Below are 25,014 nucleotides of genomic sequence, written 5' to 3' on the forward strand. Positions count from 1 at the left end.
AAGGAGAACATGCAAACTCCACACAGAAACACCAACTGACCCAGCCGAGGCTCAATCCAGTGACCTTCTTGCTGTGAGGCGAACGTGCTACCCACTCCCCCACCGTGCCTATTAATGTTCATTAATCTTTTGTGAAAATTCTATAGTTGCTATGGTAACACAACAACTATGTTAATTAATCTGCTGTGGGGATTCAATAGTTGCTATGGTAACACAACAACTACGTTAATTAATCTGTTTTGGTGATTCTACAGTTGCTATAGTAACAACAACTACGTTAATTAATCTGCTGTGGGGATTCTACAGTCGCTATGGTAACACAACAGATATTAATTAATCTGCTGTGGGAATTCTACAGTCGCTATGGTACCACAACAGATATTAATTAATCTGTTGTGGTGATTCTACAGTTGCTATGGTAACACAACAACTACATTAATTAATCTGCTGTGGGGATTCTACAGTCGCTATGGTAACACAACAGATATTAATTAATCTGTTGTGGTGATTCTACAGTTGCTATGGTAACACAACAACTACGTTAATTAATCTGCTGTGGGGATTCTACAGTCGCTATGGTAACACAACAGATATTAATTAATCTGCTGTGGGGATTCTACAGTCGCTATGGTAACACAACAGATATTAATTAATCTGCTGTGGGGATTCTACAGTCGCTATGGTAACACAACAGATATTAATTAATCTGTTGTGGTGATCCTATAGTTGTTATGGTAACACAACAACTACGTTAATTAATTTGTTGTGGTGATTCTACAGTTGCTGTACACAGAAACGCCAACTGGACCAGCCAGTTCTCAAACCAGCAACCTTCTTGCTGTGAGGCAACAGTGCTAACCACTGAGCCATGGTGTCGCATTCTAACATTGTTCAAAATATCTTCTTTTGCGTTCAAAAAACAAAAAAGAAACCCATAAAAGGGAAAACTATGAGAATACTTACATTTTTGGTGAACTATCCCTTTAAGTAATGTTGTATTTAGTATTTTAAGTATTTTACATGTAAGTGCATATACAGTAGTAGTACAGTAGGCTACCTGAAAACTGTTTGGTACTAATTGTCCCACTTTATAGTATAAAATGATGTGTATTAAGTGTAACTTTAAGTGCACAAGAATGTCCACAATTACATTATTAATTTGTACTGCAAGTGAACTAATGAGTTTACTAGTGGTGTAATTGTGTAATGCATGTAATAAATAATTAAACTGCACTCTTAAGATTACCACTGAGAACTCTGAGAGCTCTTCAAAACCAGACTGAGAGTATACTTTCTTATTTTAGTGCACTAACAGCACATTTGAATAAACATCTCTTTCATAAGGGGAACAGAAACTCCTGCAATTAGACCCAAACAATGCACGCTCGTATTTTCTAACAGAGAATGACAGAATGGATTATAGAAGGTTTTATACATGATTAAAACTGTCAGTTTAATAGTGGCCTAAAATGTTTGCACGGCGCTGTACATATAAAAACAACTGATTTAACAGGCTACATGTTCATGCCAATCTTTATTAAAAATTGGAGTCAAAATCAATGTGAAAAATGTGTTAAATCTAAATTATAATGCATCAATGCATAATTAAATAAATTCCTGCATCTAACATCTGCAAAACCTGTTTAGTTTGAATTAAAAACCCTTTTTAATATCACAGAATTGAGAATATGAAGTCTTAAACTCTTTCTAAAGCACACTTTATACCTTTAAACACAATGCAATGTGTAAACCTGTTGTTTAAATGACTTTGAATATTAATTCTGAGTACTTTGACACTGTGTTTACACTTTAAAGGTGTATAACTTCACCAGTTATCAAAGTGATCTGAATTAAAAGTCAAAGTATGTGGTTAAAGACAGACTATAATGAAAGTAAGAAGTGCAGGATAAATGGAGTCCTTATCTCCACAAAAGGAAGAAGTGATATTATCGCGGCGTCAGTCTGTGGTCTTCATACATTCTACCACTGGAGTTAAAGCTGAGACTGCAAGAGTTTGTGTTTGTGTTGTCGACATGTAGAGAAACACTGTTTTCTTCTGCCAAAGCCGCATTCCACATTGAGTTCAGATATGATGATGGACATTTGGTTACTGATATGCACTGTTAACTGTGGACCAATCAGAGCTGAGCTTGACCATTAGACCAATCAAAGCAGAGTATAGCCATGAGGCTAATCACAGCAGACTTAGTCATCAGACCAATCAAAGGAGAGCTGAGTAATCTGACTAATCAGAGTAGAGTAGAGCCATCTGACCAATCAGAGCACAGCTGGGCAATCTGACTAATCAGAGCAGAGCAAAGCCATCAGACCAATCTGAGCAGAGCTGAACCATCAGACCAATCAAAGCAGAATATAGCCATGAGGCTAATCACAACAGACTGAGTCATCAGACCAGTGGAAGCACAGTAGAGCCACCTGACCAATCAGAGCAGAGCTGGATAATCTGACTAATCACAGTAGAGTAGAGCCACCTGACCAATCAGAGCAGAGCTGGGTAATCTGACTAATCACAGTAGAGTAGAGCCATCAGACCAATCAGAGCAGAGCTGGGTAATCTCACTAAGCAGAGCAGGGCTAGGCAATCTGACCAATTAGCACAAAGTAAAGCCACAAGGCCAATAAGAGCAGAGTAAAGCCATCCAACCAAACAGAGCAGAGTAGTGCCATACAGCCAATCACAACACATTGAGTCATGTGAACAATGAGAGCAGAGCTGGGCAATCTGACCAACCAGAGCAGTGTAGATATGACCAATCAAAGCAGAGCATCAGCTGTGGAATCGATCAAAGTGATTATTACTAACGTTTCAGTGGCTTCAACAATAAATTGTACACAGTAAAATATCTGTCATTTTATGGTTTATTTTCGAGAGCTGGGGTAATTTAAAGAAATTTACCAGAAATTTAAATTTAAGGACATTTCTCTACTTTAATGTCTGTTATTTTACAGTAAATTCCTGTAATTTAACGGCCGTTATTTTACGTTTTTTTCTGGCACCCCAGATGCTGGAAAAAAACGTAAAATTAACATTTTTATACAGTGTAAAATCAGTAATATAGAGAGAGAATTGAGCTTAAGCCAGGTTTTTGTAGTGTACACAACACCAACCCAGACAATATAGCCCTTTGTAAATGTCAGATTTTCACATTTTTCAACAACAAAAGTTGCTGGAGGAAAGATCAAGATCCCACAATGAAATTAAATACCGTAAATAATTATTAATAATAATAATAATAATAATTATTAAAAATAATTAATACTAATAATAATGATAATAATAATAATAATAATAATTAATAATAATAATTAATAATAATAATGATAATAATAATAATAATAATAATTAATAATAATAATTAATAATAATAATGATAATAATAATAATAATAATAATAATAATTAATATTAATAATAATAATTAATAATATTAATGATGATAATAATAATAATAATAATAATAAATAACAATAATAAATAATAATTAATATTATTATTAATAATAATAATAATAATAATAATTAATAATAATAATAATAATAATAATGATAATAATAATAATAATTAATATTAATAATAATAATAATAAGAAGAAGAAATATTAATGATGATAATAATAATAATAATTAATATTAATAATAATAAGAATAAGAATAAGAATTAATAATAATTAATATCAGTAATAATAATAATAATTAATATTGATATTAATAATAATAATAATTATTATTATTATTATTATTAATAATAATAATAATGATAATAATAATAATAATTAATATTAATACTAATGATGATAATAATAATAATAATTAATATTAATAATAATAATAATTAATCATAATTAATATCAATATTAATAATTAATATTGATATTAATAATAATAATAATCATTAATAATAATAATAATAATAATAATAATATTGAACAATAATATAATAAAAACATTGGCGACGCTGTAGAGCAGTAGGTAGTGCTGTTGCCTCACAGCAAGAAGGTCGCTGGTTCGAGCCTTGGCTGGGTCAGTTGCCGTTTCTGTGTGGAGTTTGCATGTTTTCCCCGTGTTGGTGTTGGTGTGGGTTTCCTCCGGGTGCTCCGGTTTCCCCACAGTCAACAGACAGGCAGTACAGGTGAATTGGGCAGGCTAAATTGTCTGTAGTGTATGAGTGTGAGTGAGTGTGTATGGGTGTTTCCACTCCGTAAAACATATGCTGGATAAGTTGGTGGTTCATTCCGCTGTGGCGACCCGAGATTAATAAAGGGACTAAGCTGAAAAGAAAATGAATGAATGAATGATTCACATTATAGAGAAAATTGTTAATTTAGGGATCTATTTTACAGTGCACAGTTCCTCTGGTGTGTGTGATGCATTATTAACACTGCGTTTTCACTTGATCTGTGATGTTCAGACGGTTTATTTCCTCCTCTACGCTGCTCTTCACATGTCCAGCATGTGTATTTTGGCTTGGTGCAAACTATTAGGCAGTTTCTCAGACCTCATCTTCTCTTCTCACTCTTCATCATCAGATTATAAACACAAGCGTTTCACAGTTACAGAAATATCCACTGATCACAGTACAGTCATGTTGTTCAGAGCATGCAAAAGTAATAACCCCCCAGCGGCTGTGGCTGAGTATTTAAATCAAGAGGTTTGGTGTCTTATTAAGCAAATCCAGTATTGATGATTCTCTCTGCAGTGTTTACATGATGGAAATGGTTCGGGTTAAGGTTCAGGCTCTTTGATGCACTGTAAAAAATGGTTTTAATAAAACACATGATGATACTTTATCTTATTTTAATAAGTTAATCAAGTTTAAATTAGTTAAGTTACCGTATATTGTGATAAAAGCTTCAGCAGTGGGATATACACCTCTGTTTACTGATGTGTTTCTCGTTCTAGTCTCTGTGTGGTCTCCATCATGGAGGCGACGGGGAAATACGACTTCTCAGCTACAGCAGGAGACGAGCTGAGCTTCAGGAAGGGGGATGTTATCAAGGTGACACTTTTACTACACACACACACGCACACACACACACACACACACACACACACACACACACTTATACCTGCACTGACACAACATACACATACCAGAATTACAGGTTTCACATTTCAAGCATCATCCTGTTATGCAAAAATTTCATTCATTCATTCGTATTCTTTTCGGCTTAGTCGCTTTATTAATCCAGGGTCGCCACAGCGGAATGAACCGCCAACTCATCCAGCATATGTTTTATGCAGCGGATGCCCTTCCAGCTGCAACCCATCTCTGGGAAACACCCATACACACTCTTTCACACTCATACACTATGGACAATTTAGCCTACCCAATTCACCTGTACCACATGTCTTTGGACTGTGGGGGAAACCGGAGCACCCAGAGGAAACCCACGCGAACGCAGGGAGAACATGCAAATGACCTTCTTGCGGCGTGAGGTGAAAGCACTACCTACTGCGCCACTGCGTCGCCTTGCGCTGATTTTCACAGAGGCAAAACAAACACACAGACGCAGGGGAGAAAGACAGTGACTGTGTACATGGACATCAGTAATCAAATTATTTGCCAAATCATTAATTTGTGGACTTTAACTGCAATTTGGCACTTTCACTTTCATTCAGGAACATTTCCTGCATGCCCCCATGACAAACCAGATATTGCATATGAGGAGCTGCTGGAAGAGTGCAGTTTTAATGGAATGTTTGATACCACACGGCGTATTAGAGAAAATACCCTCTGCATTTCTCTGTAACTTAGATGCACTCGGTAGGTAGCGTCAGAAAGCAGTGTGTGTATAGACTATCCTGTCACAATATACGGTGAAAATCCTACACGACAGTAATAGTTTGACTGCGGTGTTTACATTCAGAGAGCAGTATTTACAGCGGATCTTTCAGTCCATCATATTGTAGTGATGTTAATGTACTGTAAACTGAGTAACTAAATCATTTAGACTAAAGTCTGTCTTTAAGAGTACTGCTGACCATACGAACTAACTTTACCATCTGAATAAACACATAAAGACCACTGATCGCTTACTGACCAAATCTGTAGAGACTGGACAATCAACACCAACTGGAGCTGTGTCACGGATTGGTCAGGCTCTCACGATCCCCACTCACGAAGATCACCATCACCTGACTTCTAATGAGCACACAGCTGCATCACATTCACGAGCACCAGATAAAAGCACAGCACTCCAGTCGCTCATTGTCCGGGCTCGTCTCGACGAAAGCGGACAACTGAGCGACCACTCAGCGTAGTCATCCTCAGCTAAAACAAACGCTTTACTTACCTGTTCTCTTTGTATTCCTCTTAGTCTTCCTGGTCCACCCGAATCGTCCTGTCTTCCAGTCCTTCCAAGTCTGTGTCATCCTCTGTCAGCTGTATCTGGTGTGTGCTGTCCATCCTCGTGTATTCCTGTTACCCAGCCACGGAGGAAAAGACCCCAACATCATTCCTGATCCTCCGGGCTATCCTTCATGTGCTCCTTGTTGTCATTTAATAAACACCCTAACGTTTCCTTACCTCTGTCTCCTGTCCGCTTCATAACAGAAGCCCGGACCCATAACGACGACAACATGAGCACCCCCGATCACTTTCAAGAGCTGGTGGACCAGTTGAAGCGGATTCTACAGCCACCAGCTCCACTTTCCAACGCACCACCAGCACCGAGCACTTCCGCCTCCACAGTTTCTTCTTCGGCCCTTCCTTCCAGTCCCATGGCCCGACCAGCGCCCTACTCAGGCGGAGCGGGGGAGTGCAATGGTTTTCTGTTACAATGTTCCCTCATATTCGAAATGCAACCTTCTCTATATCCCACAGATAAGTCAAAGATCGCCTACATCGTATCACTACTCTCTGGGCCTGCACTTAAATGGGCTGAGACGATCTGGAACCAAGCCGGGCCGGTCATGAATTCCATCACTACCTTCACGGAGTATTTCAAAGAGGTGTTTGGACGTTCTGATGGGGAAGTAGCCGCTGGAGAGCAGCTGTATCATCTAAAGCAAGGTACTCTATCTACACAGGAATATGCTCTCCGGTTTCGCACTCTAGCAGCTGCAAGTGGATGGAATGAGAGATCGTTGTTGACCACGTACCGGCTCGGCTTGGAACCCACTCTCCGAATCCAGCTGGCCACATTAGATGATACTATGGGTCTGGAGAGATTCATCCAACATTCTCTCCGATGTTCCGATCGTCTCCGTTCCTATCAACAGGACACCATCACCCCCTCGTCTGCACTCCTCCAATCGCCTGAGTCAACAGCCTCTCCAGAACCAGAACCCATGATAATAGAGTCTGGAAGACTGACATCAGCGGAACGACAGAGGAGGCTGACCCGGGGTCTGTGTCTATACTGCGGTGTCAGTGGACACACCCGTATGGAGTGTCCCCTTCGTCCCATTCGGACTTCAGTGAGTGTATTCAGTACGAATATTGAACAATGTAAACCACTTACTACCACCGTACAAATAACTACTGCCTCTATTTCTCTCCTTGTCACAGCCCTCATCGACTCCGGGTCAGCAGGGAACTTCATCTCCCAATCCCTCTGTCGTCAACTCCACCTACGTACTGAGGCGTCCTCGCATATATACCAGATACAACCGATAACCCAGTGCACTCGATCTTCGACCCGTATCCATCGACAATGCGAAGACATCCTTCTTCAAGTGGGGTTGTTACATCAAGAGAGGATTCAATTTCTGGTTCTGGAGGGTGCAAATATGGACATCATTCTAGGGCGCCCGTGGCTGGTGAAGCACGATCCCATCATCTCTTGGGGCACAGGAGAGATAAAGAAATGGGGATCTGGATGTACACCTACCTGTTTTCCAAATCTCCCTCTTCAAGGTCGGAACCCCATTTCTTTGTTTACAACATCGGTCGAGAGTCCTCCTGAGAAGCAGTCTATCCACATTCCTAAGGAGTACAGCTCCTTTCATGATGTCTTCTGCCCCAAGAGAGCTTCCCAGCTACCGCCGCATCGGCCATGGGACTGCGCGATCGACCTAGTTCCAGATGCCCAGTTGCCAAGAGGTAGGATCTACCCGCTCTCGCTTCCAGAGAATCAGGCAATGGAAAATTACATAAGGGAGGCTCTGAGTCAGGGGTACATACGTCACTCAAAATCACCAGCCGCCTCAAGCTTCTTCTTTGTGGCCAAGAAGGACGGAGGGCTGCGTCCATGCATCGACTACAGGGTCCTAATAACGGTACAGTAAAATACCGATATCCCCTTCCTCTGGTACCAGCCGCTTTGGAACAGCTCCGAGAAGCTAAAGTCTTCACTAAATTGGACCTCCGCAGCGCGTATAATCTGATAAGAATACGTGAGGGGGACCAATGGAAGACAGCATTCGTGACCCCTACTGGCCACTATGAATATGAGGTCATGCCTTACGGTCTGGTCAACGCCCCCTCCGTATTCCAAAACTTCATTCATGAAGTCCTCCGGGAGTTTCTTCACCACTTTGTAATAGTGTACATAGATGACATCCTCATTTACTCCCGGAGTGAGGCCGAACATCGCCAACACGTTGCGGAGGTCCTACACACATTGAGAGAACATCACCTCTACCTCAAAGCGGAGAAATGCTCATTCCACCAGAAGTCGATTCATTTCTTGGGATACATCATTGACCAAACCGGTATACGTATGGATGGGAAGAAAATTGAGGCTGTTCTATCCTGGTCAGAACCCACTTCCATTAAGGAGCTCCAGAGGTTTCTTGGGTTTGCTAACTTTTATAGACGGTTTATCAAGGACTACAGCAGGATTACATCACCTCTCACTAATCTCCTCAAGGGTAAACCCAAAGGACTGGAGTGGACCAAAGAAGCAGCCGCAGCCTTCCGCCTTCTTAAGAAGGAGTTCACAAGGGCCCCACTCCTGACTCATCCTGACCCAAATCTTCCTTTCGTGGTGGAAGTGGACGCATCCACCACCGGCGTCGGGGCAGTATTATCCCAACATCATGATACACCGCCCCGACTGCATCCCTGTGCCTATTTCTCTCGGAAGTTGAGCCCGGCGGAGCAGAATTACAGCATAGGAGACAGGGAGCTTCTAGCAATCAAGCTAGCCTTGGAGGAGTGGCGTCACTGGTTGGAGGGAGCCAAACATCCGTTCCAGGTGATCACAGATCACAAAAACCTCCAATATATCAAAGAGGCCAAGAGACTATGTCCACGTCAAGCCAGATGGTCACTTTTCTTCTCACGTTTTGATTTCTCCATTTCCTATCGTCCAGGACCCAAGAATCTAAGAGCAGACGCTCTCTCTCGTTTACACGAGCATCACGATCATGAAGAACTCCCAACGAAGATTCTTCCCGAACACATCTCCATTTGTCCGATCACCTGGAACGCTCCTCCAGTCGTTGCCACTCCGGAAGCCCCTGCTCCGCCGGGATGCCCTCCTCATCGGCAGTTCATACCACCGGAACACCGGGTAGATCTGATCCACTCCTTACATACCTCGCTAGGCACTGGACATCCAGGGATCAACAATACTCTCTCGCTAGTATCCCAACGATTCTGGTGGCCAAACATGGCAAGGGATGTGAGGCAATATGTTCAGGGCTGTAAGGACTGTGCCCAATCCAAGAGCCCACGTCATCTACCCGCTGGAAAGCTCCATCCCTTGCCGATTCCGAACCGTCCCTGGTCACACCTAGGAGTGGACTTTATCACTGACCTCCCCTCGTCAGAAGGTAATACCTGTATTCTAGTCATCGTAGATAGATTCTCAAAGTTTGTCAAACTAATCCCTCTGAAAGGTCTTCCCACAGCCTTTGAAACAGCCGACAATATCTTTAATCAAGTCTTCAGGTCATTTGGTATTCCAGAAGATATTGTGTCGGACAGAGGTCCACAGTTCATCTCACGTCTATGGAAAGCCTTCTTCAAGCTCCTAGGTGTGGCCGTCAGCCTCTCTTCTGGATATCATCCCCAAACCAACGGGCAGACAGAGAGGAAGATTCAGGAGGTGGGACGGTTCCTGAGGACCTTCTGCAGTGGTCACCAGAGCTCCTGGAGCCAGTATTTGGGCTGGGCAGAATATGCCCAAAATTCACTGCGGCAACCCTCCACCGGACTCACGCCATTCCAGTGCGTCCTGGGCTTCCAACCACCGCTCTTTCCCTGGGATGGCGAACCATCTGATGTCCCCGCAGTGGATCACTGGTTCCGGGAGAGCGAGAGAGTCTGGGACGAGGCTCATCAACATCTGCAGAGGGCAGTCCGTCGAAGCAAGGTAACCGCCGATAGAAGAAGGTCTGAAGAACCCAGATACACACCCGGACAAAAGGTGTGGCTATCCACCCGGGACATACGCATGCGACTGCCCTCTCGCAAGTTAAGTCCCCGATTTGTTGGTCCCTTCACCATCGTGGAACAGGTTAACCCCGTCACCTACAAACTACAATTACCCTCTCACTACCGTATTCACCCTACATTCCACGTATCACTCCTGAAACCCTATCACGATCCTGTTCTTCCCTCCACAGAGCCTGACCACGAAGAGGAACCCCCTCCTCCACTGCTCCTAGAAGAAGGAGCCGTCTACGCAGTGAAGGAGATCTTGCGTTCCCGACGTCGTGGTGGCCAGTTGGAGTACCTGGTGGACTGGGAAGGGTACGGCCCCGAAGAAAGGACATGGGTTCCCAGAGCTGATATTCTCGATCCTAGTCTCATGGTGGAGTTTCATGAGAGCCACCCTGAGTTCCCAGCGCCTAGAGGCAGAGGGAGACCACCACGGCGTCGGAGGTGTCGGCCCTCAGGAGCGGGCCCTGGGGAGGGGGGTACTGTCACGGATTGGTCAGGCTCTCACGATCCCCACTCACGAAGATCACCATCACCTGACTTCTAATGAGCACACAGCTGCATCACATTCACGAGCACCAGATAAAAGCACAGCACTCCAGTCGCTCATTGTCCGGGCTCGTCTCGACGAAAGCGGACAACTGAGCGACCACTCAGCGTAGTCATCCTCAGCTAAAACAAACGCTTTACTTACCTGTTCTCTTTGTATTCCTCTTAGTCTTCCTGGTCCACCCGAATCGTCCTGTCTTCCAGTCCTTCCAAGTCTGTGTCATCCTCTGTCAGCTGTATCTGGTGTGTGCTGTCCATCCTCGTGTATTCCTGTTACCCAGCCACGGAGGAAAAGACCCCAACATCATTCCTGATCCTCCGGGCTATCCTTCATGTGCTCCTTGTTGTCATTTAATAAACACCCTAACGTTTCCTTACCTCTGTCTCCTGTCCGCTTCATAACAAGCTGCATCTTTATTAAAAGCAGATGAGCAGCAAATCTGGATTTCACCATTTCCAGATGTGAACAGCTCTCGGTTAAAACATGTTCCTTATAAATGTATTTCTGTGGTGTTTGCTGTAATCCACACATGAGTCCAGCTGCGCTCTCATAGCGGAGAAATGGCCTTTGTTGCAGCACATTAATAAACGCAACATTGATGACCAGTGTCTCCAAACAATTCCTCTTCTTCTTCCACTTGATTTGGTAACACAACGTGGCGTCTCTCTGCCGTCAGAACACTGTAACAGGTCAAAACTTTCTTCGAAGCGATCATGCATATTAATGAAGTTACACCGCATACACAATAGAGCGCGCTGATTGGTTTGAACCAAGTCTTTCTCATGAATTAATGCTGCACAGTCAGAGACGTCACGATGCACTCGCAGGTACAGACATCCACTCTCCACGCTGGATTATACGCAAGGATCTAATCACCGTGATGCAGCTTCAAAAATTCGTTTAAAACCGGAGGAACGAATTTGCTCAAAGTAACGCAAAAACAACCAATTTTCACTTTGTTTGTGAAATATATGTGTCCTAATAGTGTTTATAGCAGCGTGAGACACATATAAGACTGTCAACAGCTCAACACGTGTGTTCTGGTGTTTCGTGATCCTTTAAGATTTTTCTTTGAAATCATTATTAGGCTAACACGATTGACTCTAACCAAACACAAACTGATCTGTTGAATAAAATATTAATATAAATGAAATGACAGTGAAATATTCACAGCCGATATTAGGCTAAATCATTTTCTGTTAATGACAATCCATATCGCGCCGTCAGTTTCACTTTAATTAATTTAATCAGCTACTTTGACCACACTGAGTCAGGCTTTACAAACTATTCGCAGCACTGAAAGTATTCCCCTCAGAAGAATAAACTCAGTCAGAAGGATGAGAGACTATTAATATTACAGAATAATCTTACTGAGCGGCGCACATCGCATCTGTGCAGCCGGTGCATGAATGAAGCGCTTGATGCATCACTCAGACACAGCGCTCAGCCCTCCGGTATCTGCAGACACTTTCAAAACAGCAGCACAAAGGGAAGAAATCAGTGCGTTGAGGATCTCTCCAATGTATTATTGAGCCTTTTCTCATTTAATGTTTCAGGTAGGCCTACTCTGTGTGTGAAGAGCAGGTAATAACCCTCTCTACGCCAGTGTTGTGAATGCGATCTGCTGGTCTAACAGCGCATGATTTAGAAACAGCAATGTTGCCGGTCAAAATCAAGCCATTTAATGCTAAACTAAATGCATTTCTCCACTGATTATTTAATCTAACAGGAACAAAGAGTCTTGGAGAGAGTTTTTCGTGTCGTCATGAAGGCAGCACGCAGCTTGAATTGTGAACGAATGGAGAATGATTGACAGGCGCAGCGGCGGGAAGCGCTGAACTGAACATGAATTTAACCACATCAATATTCATCTGTGCTTCACATTAAACTGTAAAATGGCTTCAGAACATTTGGGATACAGTAGACCTACATGACAACGTTCAAGTGCCTTATAACAGGCTACCTTCATGGCTTAGTTGGCTTATAAATTGCACAGAATATTTTTTATATCCTGGACCTGGCCGAATCCTGAGCAGCTACTGCGATGGTCATGGAGGAGTGGAGAACATGAGACTGATTCCTGTGACACTCCAGAGACAGACGAGTCTTCGCTGAGGCCAGCTTCCAGCCTCCGCCACTGAGACTGCAGCTCTGCACAAGACGTTTGGCCAGCGGAGAAATTAAAATGGTCGTGCCCAACTGAGCCTGGTTTCTCTCAAGGTTTTTTTTCTTCACTTCCACCTTAGTGAAGTTTTTTTTCCCTCTCCGCTGTCGCCACTGGCTTGCATGGTTCAGGATCTGTAGAGCTGCGCATCGTTGGATTTGCTCTTCAATATTTGGACTCTCAGTAGTGATTATTAAACCACACTGAACTGAGCTAAACTGAACTGAACTTAAACACTACAAACTGAACTACACTGTTCCTATTTACTGTGACCTTTTATGTGAAGCTGCTTTGACACAATCTACATTGTATAAGCGCTATACAAATAAAGGGGAATTGAATTGAATTGAGAATATAGCGCACACGCAAGATCAGATTTGGACCTGTACCAGATGGCCGATACCCGATTCAGCAAAAATATGCGGTATCGAACCGATATCACATCCAAATATCAGGATCAGTGCATCCCTAGTTTATATAACCAAAATTACTAATAATACAGAAAATAGGAGTGTCATGCAAATATTAGTAAACACACACACACACACACACACACACACACACACACACACACACACAAGAGATAAAAGACCTATAATTGAAGATGAGTGTGTGATTCAGGAGGCAGAGACTGACAGACACAAGTTTAGTGGGAGTTTTTAAGTTAATATTAAAGACAAAATATCCAGAAACATTGTTTAGAGTTATCTTGATATGATCTGTGATATTATTTAAAGCTTCATTAACATTTTTATCGCTTCATTTTATTAGACAAGACGTACACAAACACCCTGAGTCCCGCTCTATTCCTTCAGCTGTTTAGACAACATCATGTGTTTGGTGTGAGTTTAATCACCTTGTGCTCTTGTAGATTTTAGGCACCAATGACGACTGGTTCAGAGCTGAAATTAACGGCATGGAAGGATTCGTTCCACGAAATTACATCGTCACCACCTTCCCCAGGTAACAAACACCAGATCTGAAGAAAACACCAAAGCTCATTTCTGCAGCTTGCTTACATTCATTCATTTTCATTCGGCTTAGTCTCCTGTTTATCAGGGGTCGCCACAGCGGAATGAACCGCCAACTATTCCAGCATATGTTTTACACAGCGAATGCCCTTACTGGGAAACACCTATACACACTCATTCACACACACACTCATACACTACGGCCAATTTATTTCAGCAATTCCCCTATAGCGCATGTGTTTGGACTGTAGGACCAAACCCACACCAACACGGGGAGAACATGCAAACTCCTCACAGAAACACCAACTGACCCAGCAGGGACTCAACCCAGGGATTTTTTTGCTGTGAGGCCACAGTGCTGACTACTGAGCCACGATGCTGCTCCCTTACAACTTTAATTATCTAAAGAATGGCTGTAACTCTTTTAAAGCAATTGTAATGGTATGCATTTTAAGTGTATTCGGATATAATCAATTAGCAATCTCTCAAAGAGTTAATAGTTGTTTCAGATTTTTTAATTTGTGGTTAAAAAGTAATTAGTCAATTAGTGGAAAACCTGTGTGTATATTTTAATACATCTCAAAATGATTAAAGCATAATAAGAGATAAAATAAGAGAGTGACATCTAGTGGACACGAGTGGGATTTGGAAATGAGCACAGGTCAATGGACCGATTGTTTTGGTCAGTCATTCATTTTATTTTCGGCTTAGTCCCTTTATTAATCTAGGGTCACCACAGTGGAATGAACCGTCAACTTATCCAGCATATGTTTTACGCAGCGGATGCCCTTACAGCTGCAACCCATCCCTGGGAAACACCCACTCATTCACACACACATACACACACACACACACTACGGCCAATTTAGCTTACCCAATTCACCTGTACCACTGGACTTGTGGGGGAACCCGGAGCACCCGGAGGAAACCCACGCCAACACGGGGAGAACATGCAAACTCCACACAGAAACACCAACTGACCCAGCTGAGCCTCAATCCAGTGAACTTCTTGCTTTGTGCTACCCACTTCACCACCATGCTGTCCCATTTGTTTTGGTTATTACATTTTAAATAAACATGTTTACGTATGGGTGCTTCCCAGTACTGGGTTGCGGCCGGAAGGGCATCCACTGTGTAAAACATATGCGGGAATAGTTGGCGGTACATTCCATTGTGGTGACCCCTGATAAATAAAGCGACTAAACCAAAAGAAAATAAATGAATATACAAATTTACAAACCCCACAGCCCTTACATACAATATTGTTCAAGCTGTCCATTACTTCAAGCTGAGATTATAGTAATAAAAGTAATATTAATAATAATAAATAATAACAAAAACAGATCAATTATATATGTGTAAAAACAGAGAAAGGATTGAATTGACAATGAGAATTATCAAAGATAGTTCTGTGATAATTATGTTCATATATAATACCTTGTACTCTATTGTAACTTTAACTTAATCTGATGGTAAATCAATGATGTGCACCTTTTGTAAAGCAGCTTTGAAACAATAATTGTTGTAAAATGTGCTATACAAATAAACAAGAATTGAATAATATACTTATTTATTTAGCCATTTATTTATTTATATATTTATTTATTTAGCCAATTATTTATTTATTTATCTATATATTTATTTATTTATTTAGCCATTTATTTATTTATTTATTTATTTATCTATTTATTTATTTATTTATCTCTATATTTATTTATTTATTTATTTAGCCATTTATTTATTTATCTATTTATTTAGCTATTTATTTATTTATTTATTTATTTATTTATTTATTTATTTATTTATTTATTTATTTATCTATATATTTATTTATTTAGCCATTTATTTATTTATTTATCTATATATTTATTTATTTATTTAGCCATTTATTTATTTATTTATCTATATATTTATTTATTTATTTGCCATTTATTTATTTATTTATCTATATATTTATTTATTTATTTAGCCATTTATTTATTTATTTATCTATATATTTATTTATTTATTTAGCCATTTATTTATTTATTTATCTATATATTTATTTATTTAGCCATTTATTTATCTATATATTTATTTATTTATTTAGCCATTTATTTATTTATTTATCTATATCTTTATTTATTTATTTAGCCATTTATTTATTTATTTATCTATATATTTATTTATTTATTTAGCCATTTATTTATTTATTTATCTATATATTTATTTATTTATTTAGCCATTTATTTATTTATTTATCTATATATTTATTTATTTATTTAGCCATTTATTTATTTATTTATCTATATATTTATTTATTTATTTAGCCATTTATTTATTTATTTATCTATATATTTATTTATTTATTTAGCCATTTATTTATTTATTTATCTATATATTTATTTATTTATTTAGCCATTGTGAGTTTCTAAGCAATTAAGTGTACCAAAAATGAAACAAAATATGGTAGAAAATAATTTTTCTGTTTTTATGTTTTATATTTTCTTATATTACTATTTTTTATGTTTAAGTTTTACAAAGTTCAGTTTGATGTATCTGTACTTTGTCAGCACATTTCCACATTGTGTCTAACTTATAATGCTATTCATTTCATACTAACCTTGTTCAGATCATGTGGATGTGGAAGTAAATAGAGTTGTAGTATTTTTGTTTGTTTGTTTGTTTGTTTGTTTGTTTGTTTGTTTGTTTGTTTGTTTTAAAGGTGCGAAGCAAAAGAATCACCTTAGTAAACACTCATTAATGTCTTCATTTGTGTGTTGGTTCAGCTGGTATAAGGAGAACATCAGCCGTCAGTCTGCACAGGATGAGCTGATGTATCAACCAATAGGAGCCTTCATCATCAGAGGATCCCAGAGCTCACCTGGAGATTTCTCTATCTCAGTCAGGTACATGTGTATACACCGACACACACACACACACACCGACACACACACACACTGACAGACACACACACTGACAGACACACACACACACACACACACACACACACACACACACACACACACACACACTGCACAATAATTTCTAGCGTGTTATTAGCATGCGTGTTTGAATCTGTCAGGCATGAAAATGACGTGCAGCACTTTAAGGTGATGAGAGACCGGCAGGGCCGATATTACCTGTGGAGCGAGATGTTCACTTCCCTCAACAGACTGGTGGATTATTACACACACAACTCCATCTCCAAGCAGAGCCGTGTCTTCCTGCTCACCGACCAGCGGGTGAGTGCTCAACAACAACACAAAACAACAACAACACTCCCAAAAACAACAACACCACAAAACAACAACACAAAACCACAACACCCCTAAAGAACACCACAAAACAACAACACCCCTAAAGAACACCACAAAACAACAACACCCCTAAACAACACCACAAAACAACAACACCCCTAAACAACACCATCCCTAAACAACACCACAAAACAACACCACCCCTAAACAACACCATCCCTAAACAACACCACAAAACAACAACACCCCTAAACAACACCACAAAACAACAACACCCCTAAACAACACCATCCCTAAACACCACAAAACAACAACACCCCTAAACAACACCACAAAACAACAACACCCCTAAACAACACCACAAAACAACAACACCCCTAAACAACACCATCCCTAAACAACACCACAAAACAACAACACCCCTAAACAACACCACAAAACAACAACACCCCTAAACAACACCACAAAACAACAACACCCCTAAACAACACCATCCCTAAACAACACCACAAAACAACAACACCCCTAAACAACACCATCACTAAACAACACCACAAAACAACAACACCACAAAACAACAACACCCCTAAACAACACCACAAAACCACAACACCCCTAAACAACACCATCTCTAAACAACACCACAAAACAACACCACAAAACAACAACACCCCTAAACAACAACACCCCCAAACAACACCACAAAACAACAACACCTGTAAACAACACCACAAAACAACAACACTACAAAACAACAACACCCCTAAACAACACCACAAAACAACAACACCTGTAAACAATACCACAAAACAACAACACCCCTAAACAACACCACAAAACAACAACACCCCTAAACAACACCAAAAAACAACAATACCTGTAAACAATACCACAAAACAACAACACCCCTAAACAACAACACAAAACAACAACAACACTCCCAAAAACAACAACACCCATAAACAACACCACAAAACAACAACACTACAAAACAACAACACCTCTAAACAACACCACAAAACAACAACACCCCTAAAGAACACCACAAAACAACAACACCCCTAAACAACACCACAAAACAACAACACCCCTGAACAACACCATCCCTAAACAACACCACAAAACAACAACACCCCTAAACAACACCATCACTAAACAACACCACAAAACAACAACACCCCTGAACAACACCATCCCTAAACAACACCACAAAACAACAACACCCCTAAACAACACCATCACTAAACAACACCACAAAACAACAACACCACAAAACAACAACACCCCTAAACAACACCACAATACCACAACACCCCTAAAGAACACCACAAAACCACAACACCCCTAAACAACACCATCTCTAAACAACACCACAAAACAACACCACAAAACAACAACACCCCTAAACAACACCCCTAAACAACAACACCCCCAAACAACACCACAAAACAACAACACCTGTAAACAACACCACAAAACAACAACACTACAAAACAACAACACCCCTAAACAACACCACAAAACAACAACACCTGTAAACAATACCACAAAACAACAACACCCCTAAACAACACCACAAAACAACAAAACCTGTAAACAACACCCTTAAACAACACCACAAAACAACACCCCTAAACAACACCATAAAACCACAACACCCCTAAACAACACCATCCCTAAACAACACCACAAAACAACAACACCCCTAAACAACACCACAAAACCACAACACCCCTAAAGAACACCATCCCTAAACAACACCACAAAACAACAACACCACTAAACAACACCACAAAACAACAACACCCCTAAACAACACCCCTAAACAACAACACCTGTAAACAACACAAAACAACAACACCACAAAACAACAACACCCCTAAACAACACCCCTAAACAACACCACAAAACAACAAAACCTGTAAACAACACCACAAAACAACACCCTTAAACAACACCACAAAACAAAAACACCTGTAAACAACACCACAAAACAACAACACCTGTAAACAACACCTGTAAACAACACCACAAAACAACAACACCTGTAAACAACACCACAAAACAACACCACAAAACAACACCACCCCTAAACAACACCACAAAACAACAACACCCCTAAACAACACCATCTCTAAACAACACCACAAAACAACAACACCACAAAACAACACCACCCCTAAACAACACCACAAAACAACAACACCCCTAAACAACACCACAAAACAACAACACCCCTAAACAACACCACAAAACAACACCTGTAAACAATACCACAAAACAACAACACCCCTAAACAACACCACAAAACAACAACACCTGTAAACAACACCTGTAAACAACACCACAAAACAACAACACCTATAAACAACACCACAAAACAACAACACCTGTAAACAACACCTATAAACAACACCACAAAACAACACCTGTAAACAACACCTATAAACAACACCACAAAACAACAACACCTGTAAACAACACCTATAAACAACACCACAAAACAACACCACCTGTAAACAACACCTATAAACAACACCACAAAACAACACCCCAAAATGCCAAACGTCGTAGCAACACCACAAAACATACATTAGCAACTGCCTAATAAAGACATAACAACACCAAGGACACCCTAACAACGGCCTATGGTTGACATAGCAACACCCTGGATAGCAACACTCAGGATAGCCTAGCAACTGCAGTTCTCAAGCAGTTCTTCAGAAGGCTTTACTAAGAGTGTTTTCCTCTCTCTCTCTCTCTCTATCTATCTCTCTCTCTCTCTCTCTCTCTCTCTCTCACAGAGTTCATCTGATTTCCTGCACAGGAAGCCTGCTGAAGCTCCGCCCTTCCCACAGGTAAAGCATTTGAACTGCAGGAAATATAAATAAATCTTTCTGGCTATAGATAAAGATTGATTAATTGATTGATTGATTGATTGATTGATTGATTGATTGATTGATTGATTGATTGATTGATTGATTGATTGATTGATGAGTCGTGATCTGAAATCCTGCAGGAGAGACAGGACTACAGAAGCTCAGCACCGCCAGTCACTCGCCCACCACAACCCTCACTGCCTCCACAGGTATACACACACATACTTACTCACGCACACATACACACCACTCACAAACACATACACACACTTACTAACAGACAGACATACACACAATCACACACTTACTCACGCACACATACATACACACTCACGAACACATACACACTCACTCACACAAACACACACTCAGTCACTCACACACACATACACACACTCACAGACTCACACAACCACTCACTCACTCACTCACTCACACACACACACACACGTGCTCAGACACACACACACACATACTAACACAGACAGACATATATACTCACTCACTCACACAGACACACACACACACAAACACACACATTCACACTCAGTCACTCACTAACACAGACACTCTCTCTCAAACATACAAATTCACACAGATACAAACACACACTTACTCAGATACACTAAATAGACACTCCTAAATCTCACAGCACACACACAATATCTTCAGGTCAAGCATGTGAGGGTTTGTGTGTGTGTGTGTGTGTGTTTGTGTTACAGATGTCAGCGCTGCATGTGCGAGCGATGTATGACTTCACAGCTGAAGACGCAGATGAGCTCAACTTTCAGGCCGGAGATGTAATCGAGGTTCTGGATCAATCGGATCGATCTTGGTGGAAGGGAGTCCTGCGCGGCAGAACTGGACTCTTCCCCGTTAACTACACCAATCCTCTCTGAACACACACACACACACACACACACACACACACACACACACTTCAGGATGACAGTGATCGGCCAATGCATCCCAGCAAGCATTTTTTGTTTTTAAAAGAAGTCTAATGGATGTCTAATACATGTCTTGTAGATGTCTAATAGATGTCTAATAGATGTCCAATACATATCTAATAGATGTCTTATATATGTCTAATAGATGTCTAATACATGTCTAATAGACATCTAATACATGTCTAGTAGATGTCTAATACATGTCTAATAGATGTCTAATAGATGTCTAATACATATCTAATAGATGTCTTATACATGTCTAATAGATGTCTAATACATGTCTAATAGACATCTAATACATGTCTAGTAGATGTCTAATAGATGTCTAATACGTCTAATAAATGTTTAATTGATGTCTAATAGACGTCTAAAAGATGTCTAATAGACATCTAATACATGTCTAATACATGTCTAATAGATGTCTTATGCATGTCTAATAGACGTCTAATACATGTCTAATAAACGTCTAATAGATGTCTAATTGATTTCTAATAGATGTCTTATACATGTCTAATAGATGTCTTATGCATGTCTAATAGACGTCTAATACATGTCTAATAAACGTCTAATAGATGTCTAATTGATTTCTAATAGATGTCTTATACATGTCTAATAGACGTCTAATACATGTCTAATAGATGTCTAATACATGTCTAATAGACGTCTAATACATGTCTAATAAACGTCTAATAGATGTCTAATACATGTCTAATAGATGTCTAATGGATGTCTAATACATGTCTAATAGATGTCTAATACATGTCTAATAGATGTCTAATAGATGTCTAATACATGTCTAATAGATGTCTAATAGATGTCTAATACATATCTAATAGATGTCTAATACATGTCTAACAGATGTCTAATGGATGTCTAATACATGTCTAATAGATGTCTAATAGATGTCTAATACATGTCTAATAGATGTCTAATAGATGTCTAATACATGTCTAATAGATGTCTAATAGATGTCTAATAGATGTCTAATACATATCTAATAGATGTGTAATAGAGGTCTAATACATGTCTAACAGATGTCTAATTGATTTCTAATAGATGTCTAATACATGTCTAATAGATGTCTAATAGATGTCTAATACATATCTAATATATGTCTAATAGATGTCTAATAGACGTCTAATAGATGTCTAATACATGTCTAATACATGTCTAATAGATGTCTAATAGATGTCTAATAGACGTCAGTGAAAATCTAATCGACGTCTAAGAACAGGCCAAAACTAGACTTCATCAGATAAACAGAAATGAATGACGACACAAATAGAGTCTGTCTAATCTGTCTATTTCGACGACTAGTCTAGTTTTGGCGTATTTTTAGATGTCTATTAGATTTTCACTGTTTAGCCTTGTTTTAGCAAAGCTGTCTATGTTTAGATGTCTACTAGACGTCTGTTAAACACAAAATTGTTTGCTGGGATAGTGCAAATATAAGAGTTATGTATGTAAATTAATTATCACATTTCTACCTTTTAGATTAAACAGCTCCAGTGTAAACAAACTGTCATTTTGGTGTGAATTTGTTAGAAACAAATACTTAAATAAACAGCAATGCAAAAGACAACAAGCTTAAAACATCTTAAGGGTAAAATAAGGGTAAAATAAATAACTTCATAACTTCATCAAATGGACATAAATGTGCATAACCTCTGATCTACCTTCAGCTCGATTCAGTAAACTGTGCTTCATGTTCTCAGTCTAAGATTGAAAATAAAATATCTGAGCAACTTTAATAATTTAAATGCAAAAATAAACAAACACATAAATAAAGCAGTGTTCTGATCTGACCTACATCTGGAGAAAGTGAAACCATCAGCAGAGATTAATGATCTCTTAAAGGTGCAGTACGCCCAAAAGAAGGTCAATTCTGTCCTCATTTCCTCATCCTCCAAACCTGTTTGAGTTTCTTTTCTTCTGTTGAACACAAATGAAGAAATGCTGAAGAATGTTGGGGGATTTTCTCAATGGCTGCTTCAACATCTTCTTTTGTTTTCAATAGAAGAAAAAAAACTCATAGTTTATAACCATTTTATTGAGTAATTGGTACATTTTTGATGCTGTAACATTACTGTAACATTAACTATAAAATGATAAATGCTGTAGCCTACTTTAGTTTTATTGCAGTTACTTTGTTGTAGTATGATATACCCTGTGTTATAACAGACTACAGTACTGGTCATTATTTGTTTATATTAATAATTGTTGCGTTACTATACAACTGTAGAATCACCACAAAAGATCAGTTACTATATTTGTCATGTTACCATAGCAACTGTAGAATCACCACAACAGATCAGTTACTATAGTTGTTGTATTACCATAGCGACTGTAGAATCACCACAACAGATCAGTTACTATACATGTTGTGTTACTGTAGCAACTGTAGAATCACCACAACAGATCAGTTACTATAGTTGTTGTGTTACCATAGCAACTGTAGAATCACAACAGATCAGTTACTTTAGTTGTTGTGTTACTGTAGCAACTGTAGAATCACCACAACAGATCAGTTACTATAGTTGTTGTGTTACCATAGCAACTGTAGAATCACCACAACGGATCAGTTACTATAGTTGTTGTGTTACCATAGCAACTGAAGAATCACCACAACAAATCAATTACTATAGTGGTTGTGTTCCCATAGTAACTGTACAATCACCACGACAAATCAGTTGCTATAGTTGTTGTTACCATAGCAACTGTAGAATCACGACAATGGATCAGTTACTATAGTTGTCATGTTTCTATAGCAACTGTAGAATCACCACAACAGATCAGCTACTATAGTTGTTGTGTTACCATAGCAACTGTAGAATCACCACAACAAATTAGTTACTATAGTGGTTGTGTTACCATAGTAACTGTAGAATCACCACAAATCAGTTGCTATAGTTGTTGTGTTACCATAGCAACTGTAGAATCACGACAACGGATCAGTTACTATAGTTGTCGTGTTTCTATAGCAACTGTAGAATCACCACAACAGATCAGTTACTACAGTTGTGTTACCATAGCAACTGTAGAATCACCACAAAAGATTGGTTACTATAGTTGTCATGTTACCATAGCAACTGTAGAATCACAACAGATAAATTACTACAGTTGTGTTAGCAAAGCAAATATGTTCTATACATTTACAAAACTACTAGGCTGTTGTAACCCACTGTTAAGTTAATTTCTTAACTGCTTAGTTTGTCCTGAATTGACCCAACATTGGGTTAATAAAACAATCCAGCACTTTTTGTAGCCCACATTGAAAAAAATACTATAGTAACTTACGGTATGTACAAGAGTTTTTAAACCATACTACACTCACAAAAATTCTGGATTGTTGTAACACAATACTGGGTCAAAGATGGACAAAAAACAATAGTTGGGTTAAAATGTAGTTTAAATTTAATTACCTAATGAAAGGTTTGTCTATATTTGACCCAACATGGGTCAATAACCCTGCATTTTTATAGCCTGTTAAAACAAAAATAAATATGAATTACGCTTTAATATATGTTGGGTCGTAGCAAATTTAAGGTAAACATTTATCCCAATGATGGGTTTGTGCATATTTGACCCAATAGTGTGTCAATACAAGCCAGCATTTTTTTATTCTGCATTGAAAAAAATAAATACTATAGTAACTTATAATAGGTAGATAGTGTTTTTAAACCACTACACTCTAAAAACCTCTGGGTTGTTGCAAATGTAATGTTTAAAGTATATATGTATGATGTATCTATCATTTTATTTTTGTTTAACAGAGTTCAGTTCAAAAACACTCTCTACTATTATAAGTTACTATTGTATATACAAAGAATGTTTTGCCCATATTTGACCCAACATGGGTCAACACACCCAGAATGTTTAGACTAAAGTGTACTTTGGATAATAAAAGATAA

The 25,014-nt window shown here is 39.2% G+C and overlaps 1 protein-coding gene across 1 annotated transcript in view; it reads left to right on the top strand.

Annotated features, from left to right (window-relative positions):
• The window catches only part of grap2b (GRB2 related adaptor protein 2b), a 22,991-nt gene extending 1,794 nt beyond the window's left edge, over positions 1-21,197 (top strand). The window contains exons 2-8 of the mRNA XM_056459286.1: positions 4,920-5,016; positions 13,936-14,027; positions 16,804-16,923; positions 17,100-17,259; positions 20,079-20,132; positions 20,294-20,362; positions 20,876-21,197. Coding sequence (XP_056315261.1) covers positions 4,939-5,016; positions 13,936-14,027; positions 16,804-16,923; positions 17,100-17,259; positions 20,079-20,132; positions 20,294-20,362; positions 20,876-21,052 — 750 coding nt within the window. The 5' untranslated portion in view covers positions 4,920-4,938 and the 3' untranslated portion in view covers positions 21,053-21,197. The remainder of the gene's footprint in view (positions 1-4,919; positions 5,017-13,935; positions 14,028-16,803; positions 16,924-17,099; positions 17,260-20,078; positions 20,133-20,293; positions 20,363-20,875) is intronic.
• Positions 21,198-25,014: the final 3,817 nt, after the last annotated feature.

This window comes from Danio aesculapii, chromosome 6 (assembly GCF_903798145.1).
Source record: "Danio aesculapii chromosome 6, fDanAes4.1, whole genome shotgun sequence".
In the NCBI taxonomy this organism is placed as follows: Eukaryota; Metazoa; Chordata; class Actinopteri; order Cypriniformes; family Danionidae; genus Danio; species Danio aesculapii.